The following is a 21,420-nucleotide window of genomic DNA, read 5'->3' on the forward strand; positions in this document are numbered from 1 at the left end:
TGGGCTGCGAGCCTGTCATAATAACAACCAACAATGTGATCATTTCATTTCCTTTTCACTTACACATCACCTCGCCTCACATGAGACATGACACACACAGACACACAGTCCCACACACACACACACAAGGGTACAAGGTTAACGTTGGGCCTCATTTATTTCTCTCTAACAATGACTCTAAATAGGCTTTCAAAAGCCAAGTGAGGGGGGAGACAAAAATAATCAAATCACACAATTACTGCTCAGCCTCATTCTATAGTTAAGTGCATTTTTATTGTGTAACGTTTCTTTTTCCCCGCCACCCTCTCCCGCCCCGTCCACCCCGCTCTATTTTTCCTGCCTCCCTCGGCAAGCGTTCTCTCCCTGCCACTTCTCATCTAATATGGCCATAATTGGGTTTGGTCGCACAAATCAGATTTCAGCAATTGGGTTATCCTCCTCTGAAATTGGAGAGGTCCCTGGGCTGGCATGGGTGGAGAGTTAATCTGCTTTTGTTAAGCCCTCCTTTTGGTGGCTGCATGCAGCGGCAACATCAGGCTGTGCCAGTTAAAGCTTTTTACCTGTCAGTGTGCACATGGCTCGTAATTTAGCCTCCTCTTCAAAAATCTAAATTCCCCCTCACTCACACAGTAGCCTGTACACATGCAGCCAGCTTCTCCTTGGGCAAATAATGACATTTGAATCGAGCATTAACAGGCTTAATTACTTTAAAATTGTCATTTTAATTTACACTGATATAGTATTGATCACACAAGCAGAGATTAAGGCCCTCAGTGGAGCGGTTGATGTGGAATTAAACAGGGCCCAGTCCTCCTGGGGCCCGCCTGGCCTGTCCTGCTGCAGCCAGAAGAGGAATGACATCCTCCCCCTAATGAACTGCCAGCATGCGCAGACATGAATTTCAGGCCCCACTGGAGAAGGAGGGAAATAATGGGGTTTGGGGAGCCATGGCGGGTTATTCATTCACTGCCATGCACCAATTCTCCTGTGATTCATCCCCATGCCCCAGACCCCCACCTCCTGTTTGCCTGCCACATCCAGCCCGCCTGACCTTTCTACCGCCTAAGTGTATATATATATATCCCCTCCCTCCTCTGGGAGCACCTTGCCCCGTGCCAGGTATCATGTACAGAAGGAGGGAGGAGAGGGAGCAGGGGGGGAGACACCTGCAGCGAGCCGGCAACCCTTAATCTAAACATCTCCCCCGGTGGTGGAAGTGCCGGTCCGTGATTTCTCCCTCTCATCCTGGCTCACCGGCTTGTCTGAGAGAGACAACACTTTCCCGGGGAATTGATCTCCTCGTTCGGGCCTGGTGTCACGCACAGATGGTTAATATCAGGTGGGGGGGAAATCGTTACATTAAATCCAAGCAATTTCTCCCCCAGTTTGAAGAAAGCCTGTGGCTGCTGTGGTAAGCGCCGTGTTGCAGAGTAATTACAGCAGTAAAAACAACCTCTTGACACCTGTCTCCGATGAACACACTCCGCACACAAGTGCTTTTGATGACTGGCTCTTAGTGTGAGGGGGCTGATAAGCATAAAGCTGAGGAAGTGAGCAGACACCTAGAGGAAGTCTGCTACACCTGACGTTTAACTGTGAAAATCAATGTGCGACTTTGCCTTTATGCACTGTAGTATGTGATGCTTAAATCTGTGAGAAGGTGGTTGTCGATCTTAAGCAAAGAAATGACTTATCTAACATGCAATCTCATCCTTTGCAGTAAGAATCCTTTGATCTAAACTATTGAATCTTATTTTGTATTATTTTCATATTGTGTGAGTTGGGGTCTAGAGTAGTTGTTAGAGCAGGTGGACCGTTAATGGTTAGTTGGTGGGTTGATCCCTGGTTCCTCCTGTCTGCATTTGGAAGCGTTCGCATGTAGCAGTTTGAACACCCAAACTGTGGTGTTTAAGTTATTGTAATGTAATGTAATGTAATTTTGCTGAGACTTATTTTTTACTTAGTTTTAATAAAAAAGGATAATTTGACCCAGGATAACCCTGCAGAGGCTTTCTGTTTAATCTTTGATAGAGCATTTGGAAGATTTGGAAGATTTGGGTGGTCAAAGGTCAAGGTCACTCTGATTTCATAACTCAGGAGGTAATGCCATAAATAGGACAGATTTTAGGATAAAATGGCTAAGTAATGGCATTTTATATGCAAAAGATCCTAGATTAGCTTCACTATAACAACATGATGTAAACTGTTGTTACGCAAGGGGAGATAGTGACTGAATTCCTGCAACTGGACTGGTTGGCAGAAACATACAATTACTAGGCGGTAATTGTAGTTATTGACTCCTTAGTTTACAGATACAGTAGGTCAATAGGACGTGGAAAAGGTCAAGCTAATGGAGATTTTTTGTGCTGTACCACAAGGTGACTGTAACTTGAAGTAGAACACGTCATTGCAGTTTAAATATACAATGTTCTTGTACATTCAAACAAATGTTTGGATTTCAAATAAGCAAACGGCAGCAAGTCTGCGGTCCGACGAACGCCTTGTTTGGCCATTTACTGCACATCATTCCTCCACTCTCTTCTCCTGCATTTCCTGTCTGTCTTCTCTTTCCCTTTCCAAAAAACAAAAGTCTCCCGTACACATCATGAAATCAGACAGTGATGGATTTGTGGCAAAGTCAAAATAGAACTCAAGCCTGTGCTTGTCCTTGAGCCAGTTGACTACCGGTGTTTCCTAAAACGGCCTTAAAGTCCCAAAGTGGATTGAAAGAGGGGGGAGGGATTGTTTGTGAGGTCCTCATTTGATTGCATTACCTACACCTGCATGTCGGGAGGTGGAAGCTATCTTGACGATGAAAGCTGAACAAAACAACAACCTCCTCTCTCTTGGCTGGCAACTCCCCATGACGGATATCAAGATGTCTCCAATACACGTAATGGACTTGGCAAGGCCCAGGGTGGCCGGGCCCGGGCCTTCTACTCCACTCTGTTATCCAATCACCTTATTCTAATGCTATTGCATTGTTTAGTCAACCAGCCGTCCATTTACATCAACCCATAACCACACAGCCACACCACAGAGGCACTTAATAGAATTAGCAGGTATTGTGCAGCACATTTTAAACACATAGGCCATTTTAAACACACACACTCAGTCACTCCGCCTCCCTCCCTGGCCTGATGATCCCCCGCTCGCTGTCAGAGTAATGGCATCACGAGCTCTCCTTGCACCGCCTGCCTTCCCTATTTAATTGTCATAACTCTATGTTTTACCCAGTGTGGACAGTTTATTCAGATCTTTAAATGTGTAGCCAATATTGTTGTCATGTTTATGTTTTGTACTACATATTAATAGGTCATAAAGCGCATTTGCTGTGTGATTAAATCATCTTTTACTTGCTCTTCATTAGGAAAGAGGAAGCCAAAGCTCGAGACTGACACAGCCGGTTAATGATAGCGCTCATAATTTCCTAATCTGATTTTGGGGGATGTTTTTGCGTCTGTTCAGTTAGCCAGCGTATAAATAGACAAAAATGAAACAGCCACATGGCCGGGAATTTGCAGTCATATGCGCTCCCTTGACCTTGACTGGATGCATTATTTTCCTTTTCAAACCTCAACACTCCAATGCTATCTTTTCAAACAAATTAGTCTCATATGCTTCCCCCTTGTGATTAACAGAGAACAAATTCACATCAAATAACCCCAAAATTGTCTTAAGGCCTAATTTTCTAATGATATTAAATGGGGCACGTGTACATTTATTTGGAATGACTCATTTCTGGGGTCAGGAGAAATGAGCAATCCCTTTGTCCTCTAGCCACCAACCCCAGTTAAACTATTACCTATAAAAACAGCCGTGCACTCGCAGTCAGAGGGTGTGTCCTGCCCGGTCTAATAACAAGGGGCCTTCCTCCTTCTCCCATTCCTCCGCCGATTGATTTTGGTTAGGAAAATTAATGCAGTCGCTGTGAGGTTCTGGAGGTCAGAGGTAGACTGGCTTCAGCAGATGAGGGGCGGTGCTGGGCAAACGGAACGGCGACATGCAGCTATGGGACTGCCAGAGCCTGCCTGATGAAACTAAACTGTGCGTTTGTTTGAGGGCGGACTGTGCAATAGCTTATGATGTATTGTCTGTGTTGTTTCATATACACAACCAAAAGCATCTCCTATGATTGCCCGAGCAAATATATAGGCCCATTTATTGACTACATTCACTCACCCCAATACTGGTTGGGTTGGTTGCCCTTGTTTTATGTTCTTCTGAACTGTCATTTACTTTTCATGAGAATTCATTTGAACCTCAACTCCACAAGGGATCCACAGAAACCTCTTACTTAATGTAATATGCAAAACTTTCATCATTTGCTACATTTTTTAAAATCTTTTCTAAAATGTGTGCAGTAGCCCTGATGAGCATCCCAGACCTCTGTCTGACCCCCAGCACATATCCAAGTGGTGTCTTATAAAGGTATAAAGCAAAGCATAACCATATTTCAGAGTGTAATGCTTCCCAAGTGGGAACCAATCTAACACAAAGGGTGCTCCAGTCAGCAGGGTCCCTGCACAAGTTCAAGCCACAATGGCACCCTGTGTGGACCATGCTGTAGCTAATTACCAACTCATTAAAGACTCATCTAATTAGATTAGATCTTATGCTCTTTCAGTTAAATTCAGGCTCTTAATTTTAACTGTCTAATTACATTTCTGAAAATGAAGAAAAACACTTTTCAAAGCATGCTTTGGCCTGCTGGAAATGAAGCATTTCTCAGAATGGTGAGCTGCAGAGAACTGAATCATCTCTGTTTAGTGTGTCTCTATCTTTTGAATATTTTGAGGCATAATCTGTGGAATAAGAATATCAGGATATTTGTTTATAAAGAGGTAAGATACCTCCTGGTGGCCTCATTTCAGATCTTATGCCAAAAGTGGAAGAAATGTCAGAACCCTCAAAAAAACGTCTTCAACTTGAGTTTAAATTTGATCCAGAGAACAGAGAAAATCTGCTGTGAAGAAAACTTTTATAAAACAATAATTAACCCTACAATTAACCCAAGATTCAGTGATAATATCCTTTAGTTATTTATGATAAACATCTCACCTCACCAATATTCACAAGTGACAGGGGAAACCAGGCAACTTGAATGTATTATTTTCAAGTTTTCAGTTAGTGCACAATTGCTGCTCTGCTGAATGTAAATGATGGATCCTGTAAAGCCAGAGTTTGGTTTGTTCTCAGATGTAACAGATGCACTGTACATTGTGTATTCTCCTCGACTTACACATGACTCAACGATACACAATTCAGAACCACCTGGTCATCTGTCGAGCTCTCAAAGGGGGTGGCCCAGGAGACTTGTTGCCGACCTGCACGGGCCCCTCCAAATCCTCTTTTCTTCCCACATTTCTGAGGGTGTGATATTTACAGGAGAGCAGACGTGGGTTTGCTGCCACTCTCGCCCCTGGCACAGGACCTCTGTTCGCTCACATCTTAAAGCTGGCTTTTATGAGTAGCCACGGGAAAGGCCGGATGCTGAGATTGTAGGGATAAAAAGAAACATCTGCGTAAGAAAAGTCCTCCGTTGTTCGCTCTTTTTTATTTATTATTATAATAATACAATAAGAGGGAAAAACCCATGACATAATTTCTTGTTATCTAAGAAGCTGAGGCTGCATTTACATTTGCTTTTCATGCAGCGTCCATGTGCTCTCAGGGGCGATGCACTGGAGTATAACTAAGCTAGCATGGAGGATATCCAGCCATTTAAATCAAGCCTCTGGGAATTTTACATAACACATCATTGGCGAGCATCGGTTTTTACATAAAGACAAAGAAGGCCACAAAGAGCCACCGGACGGGCTTCTTAGCCTGAGACGAGCTGCTGCGTGTGTTTTTGCAGACTCCTCTAAAGCTTCACGGTCCTGTGGTCACTGTTGTGTTCCAAGAACGCCTCTGCTCATACTCAGACAGCACACAGACAGAAAGCTGCTTATTTTTCTTATACATCCAGGAGGGAAAAATTATTTTTCCTGAGCCTGAACTCAAAACTGAACCCACTCCTCCGATGGGGCGACTTCTCGTCTTGATCTCCAGAGGAGTGCTCTGCTCCATTCTCTGAGTCTAAGGAGATACTATAGACCGCCATCAATTGTCCCTGTGCAGTGGAAGCTGTCATATTATATAGATGTTTCACGAGATGGCTCATGATCTAGAGACGATGTTGCCTTCATTTAGGAAGAGTTGTGTTTGTACTAAGGGAGGAGGAAGGGCTCTTGATGCAGAGAAATGGGATCCTTCCTGATAAATTCTTCTCACAAGTGACAAAGTAATGCCACTAAGATGCAGCAAACTAATATATTTCATTATGGGACTCTGCGATAGAGCTGTATCTCATTGGCCAGCCAAGGATGCCACTTTGTCACTACAAGGCCACATGAGCGAGCCACAGGCAGCATGGGACAGGGACAGAATCAAAGCTGCCTCTGGACAGAAGCTGACTGATTACTTTTCCAGCTGACATCACTGCTCTGACAGCTATCCCAGCGTCCTCAGGGGGAGAAGAGTTTGCTCAATACAGATTATTTGACATTGAAAGTTGCTTTTTCACCAGTCAGTCTAGCCCAGATGTTGACGTGTATGCTTGCACATGTCCTTCACCTTTTACAAATGCAATAACATGTATAAAATAGGTTATTAATTAAAGGCTAGACAAGAAGTTGTGGTTTCAGTCGATATGAAGAACTTTTCAAACTTCTTTACGGTCGTCATTCAACCTCAGTGATCAGTTAAAATGATATTGCTTCCATTTTCCCTACAGCCTGTATGATCTTAATCCAATCAGTTCTTTCACAAATGAGGCCACATGAATAGGCGCAATATTAAATCAGATAATATAGATTGATGAACAGTCCATGACAACATTAGCAGCCTTTCCAAAATGCAAAAAGGGTGAAAAAAAAAAAAAAAAATCAATGAGCTCAAAGACCTGTCATTTGCATGGGCCTCTTCCGCTAATGGGAATACTTTTACAGACAGGGAATTACAAGCTGAAATATTCTTTTTGATTATTGGACATCCATAGCCAAATATGATTTACATTAATGAGCATAAGTATATTAAAGGCATTTTATCCCCCAGCATCCGAAACGATTGAATAATGGCTCTGGCAACCAAGAAGCGGCCTGAGAAAATAAGAGAGGAGGTAATGTCACTTTAATTACTAATGGTTACCTCAATTGTTCAGACTTTGATTTTTCATCCTTGGAAAAAATCTAATAAGGTAAATATTCATCATCTTCATATCCCCTTTTAGAATGATGATTTTGTCCAGCAGAGACAGCGCAGCTATTTAAAGGAAGTGGACATGTACCATGCCGGCCCCCGAGATCAAAGTTTTATTTGAAGATTGCTTTCAAAAGATTATTTTCCTGTGAAGGAAGAAGAAAGGTCTTTTCATGCCCAATTGTAGACGTCTGATACACTTAGGGTTGAGAAGTTGACCTTGTTAGCAGGGACAAACAGTGTAAAATTCCCCTTTAGAACTATAATTGTCCCTCATATCGCTCTTCACTGTTTGTCACTGAGTGTATGCTACATCCTGTTTTAGTACTAGTTCTTGTGTCCTGATTAAATTGTGCGCTGCAGTGTTTTTGACCTGAGCATTTTTATGAAGTTACAGCCGAGCTGTGTGTAAATCATGGGGTTGGGTGACCTTAGAAGAGCTCTGCTTGCTTTGTTAAACTGCTCTAGTCAACAGCAATTCACCAGCGCATGAGACACAACAGAGTAGTCTTTGACATTGCGCTCTAATTAGGTTAGAACACTCTGAATATTTTATATTATATATAATATGCATACACAAGTTCCTGCTGGCTCTTTTTGGCATTGAAAATGTATTGTTCAATTCAGTGTTGATAATGCAACATTAACCAACTGCTGTTTGTAAAAGATTTTTTTTTAACTGTTCTAGATTACCTTTAGTTTTAGTAGCTAAAGTTTTTCATTACAAGTAGGAAAGATTACACAAAGTCTGATATCAGTATCACTAACAACACTAAACATTGATTTTACATTTTCATGATATATCCTCTGACTTTTATTACCAGGGCGGAGATTTACAGAATTTGTGATATCTCCTATATGTAAAAAAAACACAAGCATCAAGGCACCATCACTAGAGGTTGCATCAAATTATTGTCCAGTATTAACAATACAATCATATCCACTTATGAAGCTACACAATGTCTCTTTGTATTTGGTTGTAGTCTTATGTAAAAAATAGAGTCAGCCAGATTTGCATGGATGCAACATTAGACCGTCTCTGCCCCTTAAATTCCCACCAATTTTCTAAAACAGGTTTTGTGTTATAGATTTTTAAGTCTCACACTCAAGCTCATCTGGAATATGTCTTTTCGACTTTAAGAAGCTCCCTGTAGATTTTCTACAACTGTTTCACACAATGAAAAAAACTCCTTGGCACAAATTATCTGAATTTAATGTAGACAATTGGTGGACTGTCCCTTTAAATTTCAATTGAGACTAAAAACGTGCAAAATTGCACAATTTAAATGCAAGTGACTCTTGATTAAACATCAACTTTTTGTTACCTAATACTTTACTGACACTTCTTTGTCTGAACTGACAGGCATCACCAGCAGCTGCTGCTTTAACTCTTGTCGACTTCTAATCCTGAACTTCATGGCGTACCTGGGTTGAGGTCCAAAGAAATGCACTGTGCCTCCATTTAATTTGTTTTAAGCATTAATTCATAGAGACATGCAAAGCACCATTTTATCCAGCCTCATTAAGAGGTCAACAGCAGCACAGGCCCCACAGGTGTAATCCCATTTAGTTTGATCCACAGTTTTTATGTCCTCGTTAAAAGCTGCTGAAGTAGCAACATGGTATTAGTAAATACGCAGCCAGAATATATATGAGCATTAATCATTGCTTTACAACAGAGCACTGCTACCTGAGTGGAAATGGAGGGGGGATGTGCAATAATCATGCATTGAACTGAATATTAGACTGGAGACTTGTACCTTTCATACGCAGCATGTATTACAAGCACCACATTTCTTATTGCTTTATTAGAAGACATTTGTTCAAACCAGCCTCTGAAAATAGAAAAGAGGTGCTATTACAGTGTGTAGGAAACATTTTTAACGAAGTTATCAAAGTCTTCCATCTGAATTATGCTGAAGGAGCCAATGATGTGGTCTAGAGCAAAAAAAAAAGAAACAGCCTGAGCATCATAAAGAAGCCCTTTTAAAGTCTGAGTCATATCATGTATACGCATATTCACTTTTGTTTTTTTTATTGTTGAATGTCATTGCTGTGATGGTTTTATTGCTTTAGACCCCTCTGCCGGGCAGGTTAGGGGAGCGACTGCACGACTGATGAGCGTGGCAGGAAATTGGCAGATGGAAGCATCCATTTCACCGCTAATTAGGGGGTCCAGAAGCCCGCCGACTGACAGGGTTCAACTGGGCAATGTAGTGCCTGCCAGCTCCCATCCCGTGCGCTTTATAAAACGCTCTTTAATTCCCCGGCACAATATCATTAACTTTGTAAGTGGATGAACACAATGGACAAGCAATTTAATTAACTTCTACCATTGAATGTTGGAGGGGAGACTAAATGAAATTAATGCACAATATTTCCCAGGGAGGCAGCCAACCTTGGGAGTGGGTCTGGATTGTTGGCAGGTCAGGCGCTGCCATGGGTTTGGCCAATTATGCCTTGTTTAGACCCATCCATAATATTTTCCTCAAAAGAAAATAAAATCAGTGGTTTTGAGATCAATCAGAAGCGCATGTCGCTCTGCATTCTGGGAGATTTTAGAATAATGAAGTGGAAGCCCGGAAACACTCTGCCAGAAGCTTTCCGAGTCGCACAGAGCTGAAATAAATGTATCATAACTGATCCGTGCAGCGGTGGGGGTTTACTTCAAGTAAACCATAAATAAATGGGAAATGCAGCAAATACAGTAGTTTCTGTTTGTGGATCCAGGGAGGACAGTGACTCTCGCTCAGTCCAGATTGAAATATCTGAGCAAATATTAGAAGGACTGACATGAAATTTTGTGGACATGTTCATGATCCCCAGAGGATGGATCCTAATGTGTTTGATGATTCCCTGACTTTTCACTCTAGCACCACAAGCAGGTTGATTTGTGGTCCGAAGTAAAATGTCTCCTTGGGATGTGGTTCAGACATTCGTAGTTAACTTAGATGATCCCCTGACTTTTTATTTTGCACTATTCATCATTAGGTCAACATTTCATTCGTTCAACACTTCTGCTTAAAGGTAGGGTTGGTAATTTGTTTCTGAAATCCTTCTCACGTCCTGATGTCAATATATTAATAAAGTCTTCTGAAAAAAAAGGTGGGTTAAAGGGTTAAAGTAATGTTAAGATTATGGTATAATTATTTAAAGGCCAGATCATGAAACACATTTTGAGCAGCTTTTTGAATTCATCGACAGTGGAAACCTTTCTAATGTGTAGCAGGAGTTTTACAGCCTTGCAGATCTGCAAGTGTGATTGTAGGATGTGTAATCATATATTCATTTATATCATGATGCTACAAGTCATGTTTTATCCACTCCAGTTACAATGGCAGTCAAAAACAGGGGTTTAGGTCCGTGGGTGAATCAGAAAGGTGGATCTGCTCTCTTAGTTTTAATTGCAAGGGGTCAGTTCTAGTCCTACTTTGCCATGTTAACCAATTTCCAAGCAAGGTTTGCTCATGAGGTCCCTCACAGGGGCCGTGGAAGAGCATTTAGAGAGTAAGCTAACTTCAATCCTAATTCCTGTGAAACAAATAGCTATATTTCTGGTTCCTTGTATCTTTAAACTGTTAAATTTTTTCCCTCTGTCCCTGCCTTACCTATGCCGCCACCCCTACACACACACACACAGACACACACAGACACACAGACACACACACACACACACACACACACACCCCCCCCCCCCAGAGACAAGAGCCCCTTCAGGACGTGACGGATGGCTCCAACAAACTTGTCGCTTTCAAATCACAGGAAGTGACAGAGGAAGTTTTAATGAGAGTTTTGTCTGTGTATCCAGTCAGGCCTTCCAGGCAGCCGATGAATAATAGACACTGTGGCTCAATACTCTGAATACTCAATCAATGGCACTGGGAGAGGGCCTTGGCAAACACATATGGCAGCCCGGGGTGGGCGGTGGGCTCAGGAGGGGTAGAAAATACTGGGGCTTCTCCATCTGTATCTCAGAAAAAAAGCCCATCTCTATTGATGCCGCTCACTTTTGTGCTGGGGTGTTTTCCTTGCTGGGGATGACAAACAGGCTGTTTGTGCAGTATTGGAGGTTTGTGCATAGAGGCTCCAGTGAAGGTGCTCTTTTAGCCCCGGACCCTGCATATCAATGGCTCCCTCACTGGGACATAGGGGACTGATCCTGAAATAGATATGTGGATTCTTTCATTCAGGAGCTGCCGTCAGAGCACATAGTGAGCTGTTCCATTGTCTGCTGAAGGATTCACCTTTTACACTTTGAGTTGGAGTAGAGTTTTGGTATGTGTGAATGCTGGTCTGAGCTGACTAATGAGGATATTGTGTATCTATTAGTCAGAGATTTTGTCTGTGCAGCTTCCTGCTCTAAGCTGTTTTTCCATCGCATGTGTTTGTGATATATCGCAACGCAATTTCTTCATGACAGCTTATCTGATTGACCTTTCCAATAAGACCGCATGTGTGTGTGTCCATGTGTGTTTATGTGGCGATGTATCTATGTGCAGGTTTATGTGGAAGTGTGGCATCACTTGTGATTTGACAGATGAGGGGACTCAAGGGAATTCTGAGCAATGAGATATAAACTGGGAAACGGCCCATTCTGTCTGTGCTGTAGGAGGCAAAATGCCACTGAAAACCCAGAGGAGATATTTCTCTGAGGTGCCCGTAATGAACCTCGTAGCCCACAGGCTGAAATCACCATGGTTGCAGTGCAAGTATCATTTCAAAGTTAAGAGTTGTTGAAGGATAATTGAGGTTTATGGCAGCTTGAGTATAATATTCACAGCTCTGGTAATTCATCCTGTCTAATAAGACTGTACTCACCAAGTAGTTGCTGAGACTACTTGGAAACCCCAGCATTCAGACTCTCATAAACAGACGCCCAGACCAAATCATTTTTGCCAAACTTATGAAATAAGTGAATTTACTTTTTAAAAATGTCTCTGAATAAGTTAACTTATTAAATTAAATTCATTAATAGTTTAGGAAATAAAATGTCCCTAATTTGGAAAAAACAAGTCATAAATTCCAAAAAATGGTTCCGTCGGACCAAAGTTTCAAAACTGAGAGATAATCACTTTAGTAGAGGATGAAGAAAATCAGCAAATATTCACATTTGAGAGTGAGTTTGTGGTATTTTTGCTGAAAAACTATCGATGCCACTTTATTTTATGTTCATTGACTAATAGATTAATAACAGAAAATAAACATTTATCGCTGAAATGCACATAATCTGAATGTGCAAGGAGGAATTTTAAAACATTTTAAAAAGAGAAGATCCGTACACCTAAAGCTGTCATTAAAGGATTTATGTGCCAGTGGCTTTTCAAGCACAAGGCTTTATTCCTTATACTTCTGATAAGGAAACAGTCTCCATCTTGAATACCCACAATTCATTTTGAACAAATCACAAACCGTATCAAGGAGTGATTATAACCAGCATTTCAGGGGCGTTCACTGTGGGGATTACATCCTGCTATCCATGATCTGCAGTTTTACAATCTGACTGATCATCTGACTGCTGCTTTTCCTTAATCTGTTAAAAAAAAAGTTTTATAGTTATTTTAATGAAGGTATCATTAAAATGTTCTTGGAAGCCGACAAAGCTCCAAAGTTCCTCAACTCAAAACCAACACAGAACGAGGTGCAACATTTCCAAAAAATACAAACATACTTGAAATGGAACAGTGATGTGCCCAAAACACACACACTCACTATCATGGCTTCAACTTGCCATTTGATTTCCTGTTGTGATGTTTTTCAGCAAAGGGACCTTTATTGTAATACATCATAGGTCTTGAATTCCATTCATTGTTGTTTTAAAAAGTTTTTGAAAGTTTTATATTTCACTTGTTGAAACTTTCAAAAACCCACAATGATCAATAATCTTTATAGTCTTTCCCTGATAAGATTACAAACACACATTACACCTTGTCATCCTTCTGAAGACGCACCATATAGGACCAAAAAAACCACCCTGATCAAAACTAACAGTGCACATGTTTGAATTAGCTCTCCCTGCTGTGGTGCTTTTGCAGTGTATCATTTATTTTCCCTATTAAAACACTCGTCGGACACACGTTCTCATCGCTGCGCTCCAGAAAGCCATAATGCTGCACTTTGCCAGTATCTGGGGACAGCAGAACATTAGCCCCTGAAGTTGTACAGTGACACTGTGATGACACTGGAGTGTGTATGTGTCAGCTCTCCTGGGACTGGCCACTCTCCCTCAGCGCAGATTGGAGGTGAGACCTTGAAGAAAAATTATTACTTTTATGTTTGCTTTATGGCTCATTTTTCACATTAGACGCAGAAAATCTATTCAAGGGTCACAGAATTCCTGCTTCTCTTCGTCGGCCAGAACTAATTCTTGCAGCCCCTGGTATCGATAAAGCATTCAGCGGAGCAAAGTATGCAGGCTATGTACTGCAGCTCTCAAGTCTTTATTTTCCACCAGCCAGTCTATTGGGACTTGTTCAGCCCGTATCTGCAGGGGTTTTGGAAATGTCAACTACACACTTGCACAACCACACACACACACATGCACACGGAGAGCGAGCACAGTCACGGCAACACGGTGTCATTGTGCCCTTATCTGTGAGCAGGGTAGCCAATATGACTTGTGATAAGAGATAGCATTGCCAGAACGAGTCATAAAACCCCAGCTTTTATGGTGCGGTTATTGTCTTTCTGTCTACAATTATGGTGATTACTCATTTCCTCTTACCTCCCCCCATGGCCCTCATGGTGCACTTAATAGACTGCATTTTACTAATGGAAAATTAAGTAGCCACCATGGCAGTGGGGTTTATAAATATGTAAAATATACTTTTAATTATTTCAAGTGAATCTGGCAGCTAATCAATAAAGAGGGACGTGACAAACATACGTTTGACACAGGCCATTGTAAAGCTACTGGTAAAAGATAAGCATGGCCTGTCAGCGCAGTCCGGCCCTAATGAATATTTTGAGCCTGTCATGTAAGGAGACAAATGGATTAATTGCACCCCGCTAATATAATAGCTTCTTCATGAAGAGTGCACGAGGGAGGCAGAGGAGAGGAGAGAGAGCTGCGAGGTTCTCAACCCTGATGTCAAATAAATATTTATTAGGGTTGAGGGTTAAGTAGATTTTTGCGATTACACGGATAGCCACTTAAGCACAGTTGTTTATCATTTATTTGAAAATTGATTCATGCCGATTTGTTTGATGTCATATTAATTTTATTTTTAGTAGTCTGAGGCAGTGAGGGCATATAGAGGGATGCGCTGCCACTGCAAGAGAGACACTGGCAATCTGACATTAAAGTGACACCATTAATCCATCAGTTATTGTCAGTTATATATATATTTTGCAGAGAATCATTATTCAGGAGTCTTAAGTCATTATTGTATTAAGTTTATAAGTAGGTTTTGATTAACTCATTGATCATTTTGTACGATGAAAGTCTTAACAGAGCCAAAAGTGAACTCTTAATATTATTATTTTTTTGTCTGTTCAACAGTTTGAATCCAGCTTTTTACAATAATTTACATTATAAAACAGAGGAAAGCTTAAATTCCTCACATTTGTGCAGTTAGTTAACAAATCAGTCTTAATCCATCAACCACTAACATATATTGTTTATTTTTTATTTTTTAGCAGTTTAAAACTCAAAGTAATTTGCAATTTACAACATTATAAAACAGAGAAAATATTTGTTTCTTTCAATTTTCTACGTTGACTTTGCAGGATAAAAAAAATGCACCCCTGCAATTTAATTTGTAACAGAAAGAAATACTGTATATCTTTAATTTCCCATGACATATTTCAACCCCGTCATTTTTATTTCACTACCCACTGAAATATTCACACAAACGCACCATTTTGACAAATTGCCCAGTTTTTCCTCCCTCGCCCTGTTTTCGTATCCATCTCTATCTCCGAGTCTGTTGTCGGCACTTAAAGGTGAAGGAGAACATAAAGACAAGTGGGCACAAATAAGTATAGGGGGCCTTTCCTGGAAGCCATCCCCTCGCAATGGGAAGCTATGACCTTGAGTCCTGTGTTCGCCCAACGCCCCTCTCATATGCAACCCCCCCCCTCATCCCATCTGCCCGCCTCCTTTCCCCTTTTCTCTGCCGTCGTCCCTCGGAACAGGAGAAGGGATGACTGAGGGAAGAGAGCACGGCGGAGGGTTCGGGTCAGCAGCCGCTGTTCTCATCAATTAAATGTGCGACAGTGTTTTCCTCCGGCTGAACTTATATGTCAAGGAGATGGGCAGGACCTCATGTTTGTGCTTTTGACAAATCAGCAAATGTTTAATCTCAAGATGTGCCGGCTCTCATAAATAATGCAGAGGCCGGGCCGGGCCCAAACTCTCTCCCGTGCAGCGAGTCGGAAAGAGAGGCGTCCGTCCCCCGGCCTCGATAGGAGAACACAAGAAAACACTAAATCCTCTGACATGAGGGCCTTTTTTTTCTTCTTGATACCTTCTTATGATCACACCCATTCAACCTCCTTTACTGTACCTAAGCATTATGGGTGTCTGTCTCATCTCTTAACTCCTTCCACTCTGCCAGCATATTCTCATCTAACTCTTTGTCTCTTGCCTTGATTTTCTCACTCATGTTTGAATTTGGTCGCTCTGGTCTTTATAGTAAAAGTTACTATGACATTCTTTGAGGGGGAAAGGAGACTCAGAATGATCCTGAGCCAAAGGTCTGCTATCTCAAAGACACAGGGGATTGAGCTTGAGCTTTGCCTCCATTTGCCCTAAATGTAAAGAGGGCAACAGAAAGCAGTGTAGTGGACTGTGAACCGCATCAAATCCCCCGCTCTGCACGACTCTCACTTCTTCCCACAGACTTTGATTGGCTTGTCCACCGACTGGGAAAGTTTCCTGATTGTTCACAGGGAAAATTAAGATTTTAAGCCTATTGAAGTCGATCTCTGCTCATTCAAAAGTCCATCTGAATGTGTCCTTTGAAAGCTCAAATTGTTGACTCGCCACATTAGACGACTCTGAGCCCGAGAATAGGGGTGTGCTGTACTGTACTGGGAGCACGTTGCACCTGTTGTTGTGTACTTGATAGTGTGTAGTGCTTGTCGCTTCCCATTGAGTGGAGCTTTGGGTAGTGTGCTGTGGAGTGTGCACAGTGAGGCACTGCACTTTCAGCCCAGTTTATTAGTCGAGTTTAGAAAAGGTTAAGATCCTGGAAACTGGAGGAATAATTTACCTACGAGGTCCGTTAGCTGTCAGTGTGTCAGTCTGCGGACCGAGTTGATCATGTCTTTTTTCTACTTCCTCAGATAAACTACAGCATAGGTCGGTAAATATTTGTGTTTATTTAAGAGTCATGGTTGCGGATTTCCTATGACATCAACAATTAAAGAATCACTTTCAAAGCAAAAGCACAACATTTGTTTAGTTGCTGCAATGCTTTTTTAGAGCTTAATCACACGTTTTATTTTGAAAAGTTGAGAACTTGGGTGTGATGATTGTGTCAGTTGCTCAACAGATCTCTGAAATAGCCGACATGTTATGCATGAAAAAATAACACTAGTTCTGTAAATCATTCAAACTTATATACAAACCACACACATGAACAGAAATAAAGCAGATTCAGTTTTCATTTAATGAAACACATCAAGTATTAAATCTTCATTGCAGTTTAACCAGGTAGGATGAACACGTTTTGAACTTCACTCTGTCCTGTAGACAGTTTATAAATAGCTCTGCTCACACACAAAAATGACAGTATATTGTAGATCTGTTTGAGGAGGACTCACTAATACAAGGAATATTTCTGAAGTAGCTCTGGAACATCAACACAACGGGCACTGCACTAGATTGTAGACCGTGAGGACATTGGTAAATGTTTCATATGGAGAATCTTCACCTTTCATTTGGTTTGATAAATGTGCAGCAGATCCAGTAAAAAATTGAAATGAATGTTTCAGAATAAAAGGGAGATAATTCACAGAAAACCTGTTAACTCAAATTCTGTTCCTTTTTCAGGCTCTCGGAAGTTTCTACTTTATCCACGAGTCTTTGAAAAACGTCCACCAGTTTGATTTCAAAGGTGAGTGCCCCCCTCCGACACACTTCCCCCCATACATCACCTCCCATGAAACCCTCACACCGTGCCCCCTCATCCCACCCCTGCATATCACACACAACCATTTGCAGGCTATTCCCGCTTCCATCAAAACCAGCGAGCTAAGATTGGCTTTGAGGATAATGTAAAGGGAGCGGGACAGAATGGTAATGCTTATTAATATTAGGATTTAATTCATAAGATTTCGGGCCTCCAGTAATGGTGTGTGGTGGGTTATTGGACAGTTACAGCGGTCTCATCAGCCGGCGGTGTCAGAGGGCCCCGGGGTGCAGTGGCCGTGCTAATTAAAGAAGGGATATAGATGTGGAGGCACCTCACTTCCTATTAGACCCAAGTCAGCATTAACACCAGTTACCCCAGTGAAGGACAGGGCGAAGGCAGGGGAGGGGTCGATGAGGGACAGGACCACTCCTCTTGTACACACACTCTAAAGATTTGATCTAAATTTACATCAACTACTGAACACATTTTGTTTTCTTTTGTAACAAGGCTTTGTCACAGAGGAAATGTAGACGTGTGGGTGCACAGTGGGTAGTAGTTCATGAAAGTACAGGAATCTTTAGGGTGGGGTTTGCCGTGCTATTAAAATGGCCAGATTTATTATTGTTATTATTATTGAATTGTTGTATAATTGTTAATTTTGTCATGATACGCTTTTGTATCACTGCATCATCGCATCCATAAATGGCAACAAATTCTCCTTCACACCCATTAAATCAACACACGTCTGGCAGCAGTGTTTCTACATAGGTTTGATTGTGGACATTTTCAGTTTCAGGTCAAGAGAGTTTCATTTGTGAAAACATTTAAAACACCTGTGTGACTTTACAATCTCTGAATCACACATTTTATACTTAAGTGGCTTGATTTAAAGAAGGAAATACCCATAATACAAACGTCAAAATTCAGAAAGACCAAGAGCGACAGACAGAGTTCTAAGACAGACAGACTTGCATTAGTAATTGAATAGAAGAAAAGAAATATTGTTCTATGTTGACCTTGTTATATTTTATTCACTTTATGGCAAACGAAATGAAATGTGAATAAAATCTTACCTGAATGCATAATCAATGACAACTTTATGCTTCCTTCAAAAATCCAAGAGAGTTGCAGTTTGAGTCATAATTTCTGCGATATTTCCCCCGGTTATATTAAGATATATTTTTCATTCAATTGTGTAATATTGTAATATTCAACCTGTGGGGAAAAAAATAGGCATATCTTTTTTTTTTTATCTTTAACACTCTTCTTTTAGCTGAATACAGATGATCCTCTTTCTGACCAGCAGGTGGGGCAGTTGTCTGGGGAAGTCCAGGTGTCTCTTGTTCTCACTGAGCTCTAATGATGTCAGGAGATTCTCAATCACGCATGAGGTCGACAAAAATTAACCTGTCCTGTTTGTTACAGTAAACAGCGTTTCTCCCTTCCTCCCCCCTTTCCCCTCCATCTCCCCCCTCTCTCTCCATCTCTCTGTCTGCTCCTCCCTTTAGCCAAGAAATTCAGGAAGGTGGTGGGGAAGGAAACCTGCTCAGAGACACTAGAAAGCACACCAACGCTGGAGAAGGAAAAGTTTCCACAGGATTACTTTCCAGAGGTGGGTTCAGTGATAAACACACGTGATGGACTGATGGTGGTGACTTCCTGTCGTAATGCTAACTGACAGATCACAGTGAATGGCGGCATGTGTCATGGCAGATTGACATCATCATAGACACTATGCAGGTTTGATAAAGTCATCATTGGCAAAGTGAAGTACAGTATTTTAAAAATTCATATAATTGAGTTTTTATTTAGTGATTCCTAAATTAGAAAATTGTATAAAAAGAAAGGAATGCCAAACTTCAGATAATAATTCAAACAAAATAGATTTCCTCTTCCCTACTTTTTATTGATTTCTGTCAAAAGCCATTTCATTTCGTCTGTGTCTTTTTCTTCTTTTGTTTAACGGTCCAATTTTTGGTTTCCGCTTCAAGGAAATCGGGCGGACACATGGCTGATTTGAAAACAAATCAGTCAGAAAATTCAAATCGCGAAAACGGAGAAAAGTCCTTGTTGTTTCTTTGCCGTGTCCCGTGGAGCAATTCTCTGCTCGCTCTGCCGTGTTCAGTCTCCTGGTGTCGGTGCGGTGTGCCATCGGGGCTGGGGGTGGGTGGGGAGGGAGCTGAGCGCAGAGCATAGCAGTGCTGATATAGTAATAAAGAGCACGACCGCCCGTGTGTCATCCCCGCACTCCCCACTCATCTGTCAACCATGCTCCGACGGCCGCCTCCGCAAATATATGCAAAACAGATGGATACGGCCCCTTCACACACTTCCCCCCAATTTCCGTCTCTTTCACACACTGCAGGACTCCCCCACCCCACCGCCCACCCCAGACATATACACAAACATATGCATCCACACACACACACACACACACACACACCCAAACAGCCTCACGTCTCTGCTTTCCCATTCCAGAGATGATCTAAAACCAATTACACTGATTGAGGCGCGAAGCCATTTAAAATGCTTACAGCAAAGCATTGTTCTGTGTTTAACAGGACAAGCAGAGAAAACCACAAAACAAACCTGGCACGCCGCACGGTGAGAAGGATGAGGGGAGTGATGTAGAGAGAAAGGAGGTGTGTGTCGCGGGGGGCAGATGAGAAAAGTTTTGCCCAGTGATTTATGCCTCTTTCCCGGCCGGGATATGAATCTGGGATGATGCTCCAGAGAGCAGCACTCCAGATAATGTTAGCCCATTTAAAAAGAGCAGATTTGTGTAGTCTATCAGGGTCGGCGAGTATTTTTTCTCTCCCGCCTCCCTCCTCCTCTCCTCCATAGTGAGAAATTGGTTGTTATCATAGATCACAGATACTGCTCAAACCTCTTATGAAAGATGAATTAATTTCACTAATGCTTTAATGCAAAGCTCTCATGAGGGAGGCAGACTGGTGATAACCCCTGCCTCGTCCCCGCTTCCTCCGCTGGTGATTTATGCCCTCTTTTAGTAGATGAAACCGCCTAGATTTGCCATCCATCTGCAGCTTTGAGGAATCCTATTACACGGGGGATCTTGGACCGGACAGGACACCACAACAGAGTCCCAAACCAGTTTTGGGTCTTCATCCCTGAAATTATTCAAAGTTGACTTAAAAAAAGATTCTGTAGCCAGGTTTCTTGTTTTACGTGCTCATAACTCATTTCGGGTGCAAATAAAAACTTTGTGTGTTTGAAGCTCGTCCAGGTTGTCAGACAGAATCCGGCGGGAGGAAGGTTAGAGTGACAGCAGACAGCTCAGGTGGCTGCTGGGAGACAGATGTGTGTGTTTCCCTGCCCGTGTCTTACCTTTACAGTCACCCATTAATAAAGTGTCAGCGAGCGAGATGCTGATGACATCATGGTGGGAGGGCTGCCTGTTTGAAACACAAACAAAATGTCATTCAGTACATTTCACTTGAGCTTGTGCACGGTGGTTTTGACACATGAAGTGTGTGTGTCCGTATTTACTCACATGATTCTTTATTGTGGAGCAAGGCTGCTTACAGTTTTTATTTTATTTTTTTAACTATTGCTGAATCCATCAGTTATTTTCAAGGTGAACTGATAAATTGTTTTGTGAAAAATTTCCACCACAATTTCCGAGAGCTCAAGGTGAAGTCTTCAAACCATTTCTCTTTGTCCACAACTTCGAAGAGTTTAGATTTACAATGATGTAAAATATTAGAAAAACTGAAAACACTTAAATAAATCTATCTTTTCACAAAGATTCATGGTTTTTCAGTCAATTCATCAATTCAATTCTCAGTCAGCTCAGACTGTTCTTAACAAACAGAACTCAAAGCAGACAAGTCTTTCGCTGTCCGAATAATTTAATAATGTTGAAAAGATCAATTTTTATTTAACCTAAATCACTCTCATGATAGCTTTCTTATCTCGCCTTTTAAAAGTGGCTGAAACTCTGTGTCATGGAATAAAATATTAGTTCTAATCACTTACATTCACACTTATTGCTTGCTGCTCTTTCTGCTCCTAGTTAGATTCTGATTTAAGCGACAGCCCGTCCGTATGCAAAACGTCAGTTCTTTCCATAATCCCACCC

At 41.6% G+C, this 21,420-nt stretch overlaps 1 protein-coding gene across 2 annotated transcripts in view; it reads left to right on the forward strand.

The window, feature by feature from the left end:
• Positions 1-21,420, forward strand: part of LOC109629471 (inositol polyphosphate-5-phosphatase A) — a 145,347-nt gene that overhangs the window by 62,137 nt on the left and 61,790 nt on the right. For both annotated transcript variants that reach the window (XM_020087207.2, XM_020087200.2), the window contains exons 5-6: positions 17,237-17,300; positions 18,827-18,930. In XM_020087207.2, coding sequence (XP_019942766.1) covers positions 17,237-17,300; positions 18,827-18,930 — 168 coding nt within the window. The remainder of the gene's footprint in view (positions 1-17,236; positions 17,301-18,826; positions 18,931-21,420) is intronic.

The sequence above is a fragment of the Paralichthys olivaceus genome, chromosome 14, assembly GCF_024713975.1.
Source record: "Paralichthys olivaceus isolate ysfri-2021 chromosome 14, ASM2471397v2, whole genome shotgun sequence".
In the NCBI taxonomy this organism is placed as follows: Eukaryota; Metazoa; Chordata; class Actinopteri; order Pleuronectiformes; family Paralichthyidae; genus Paralichthys; species Paralichthys olivaceus.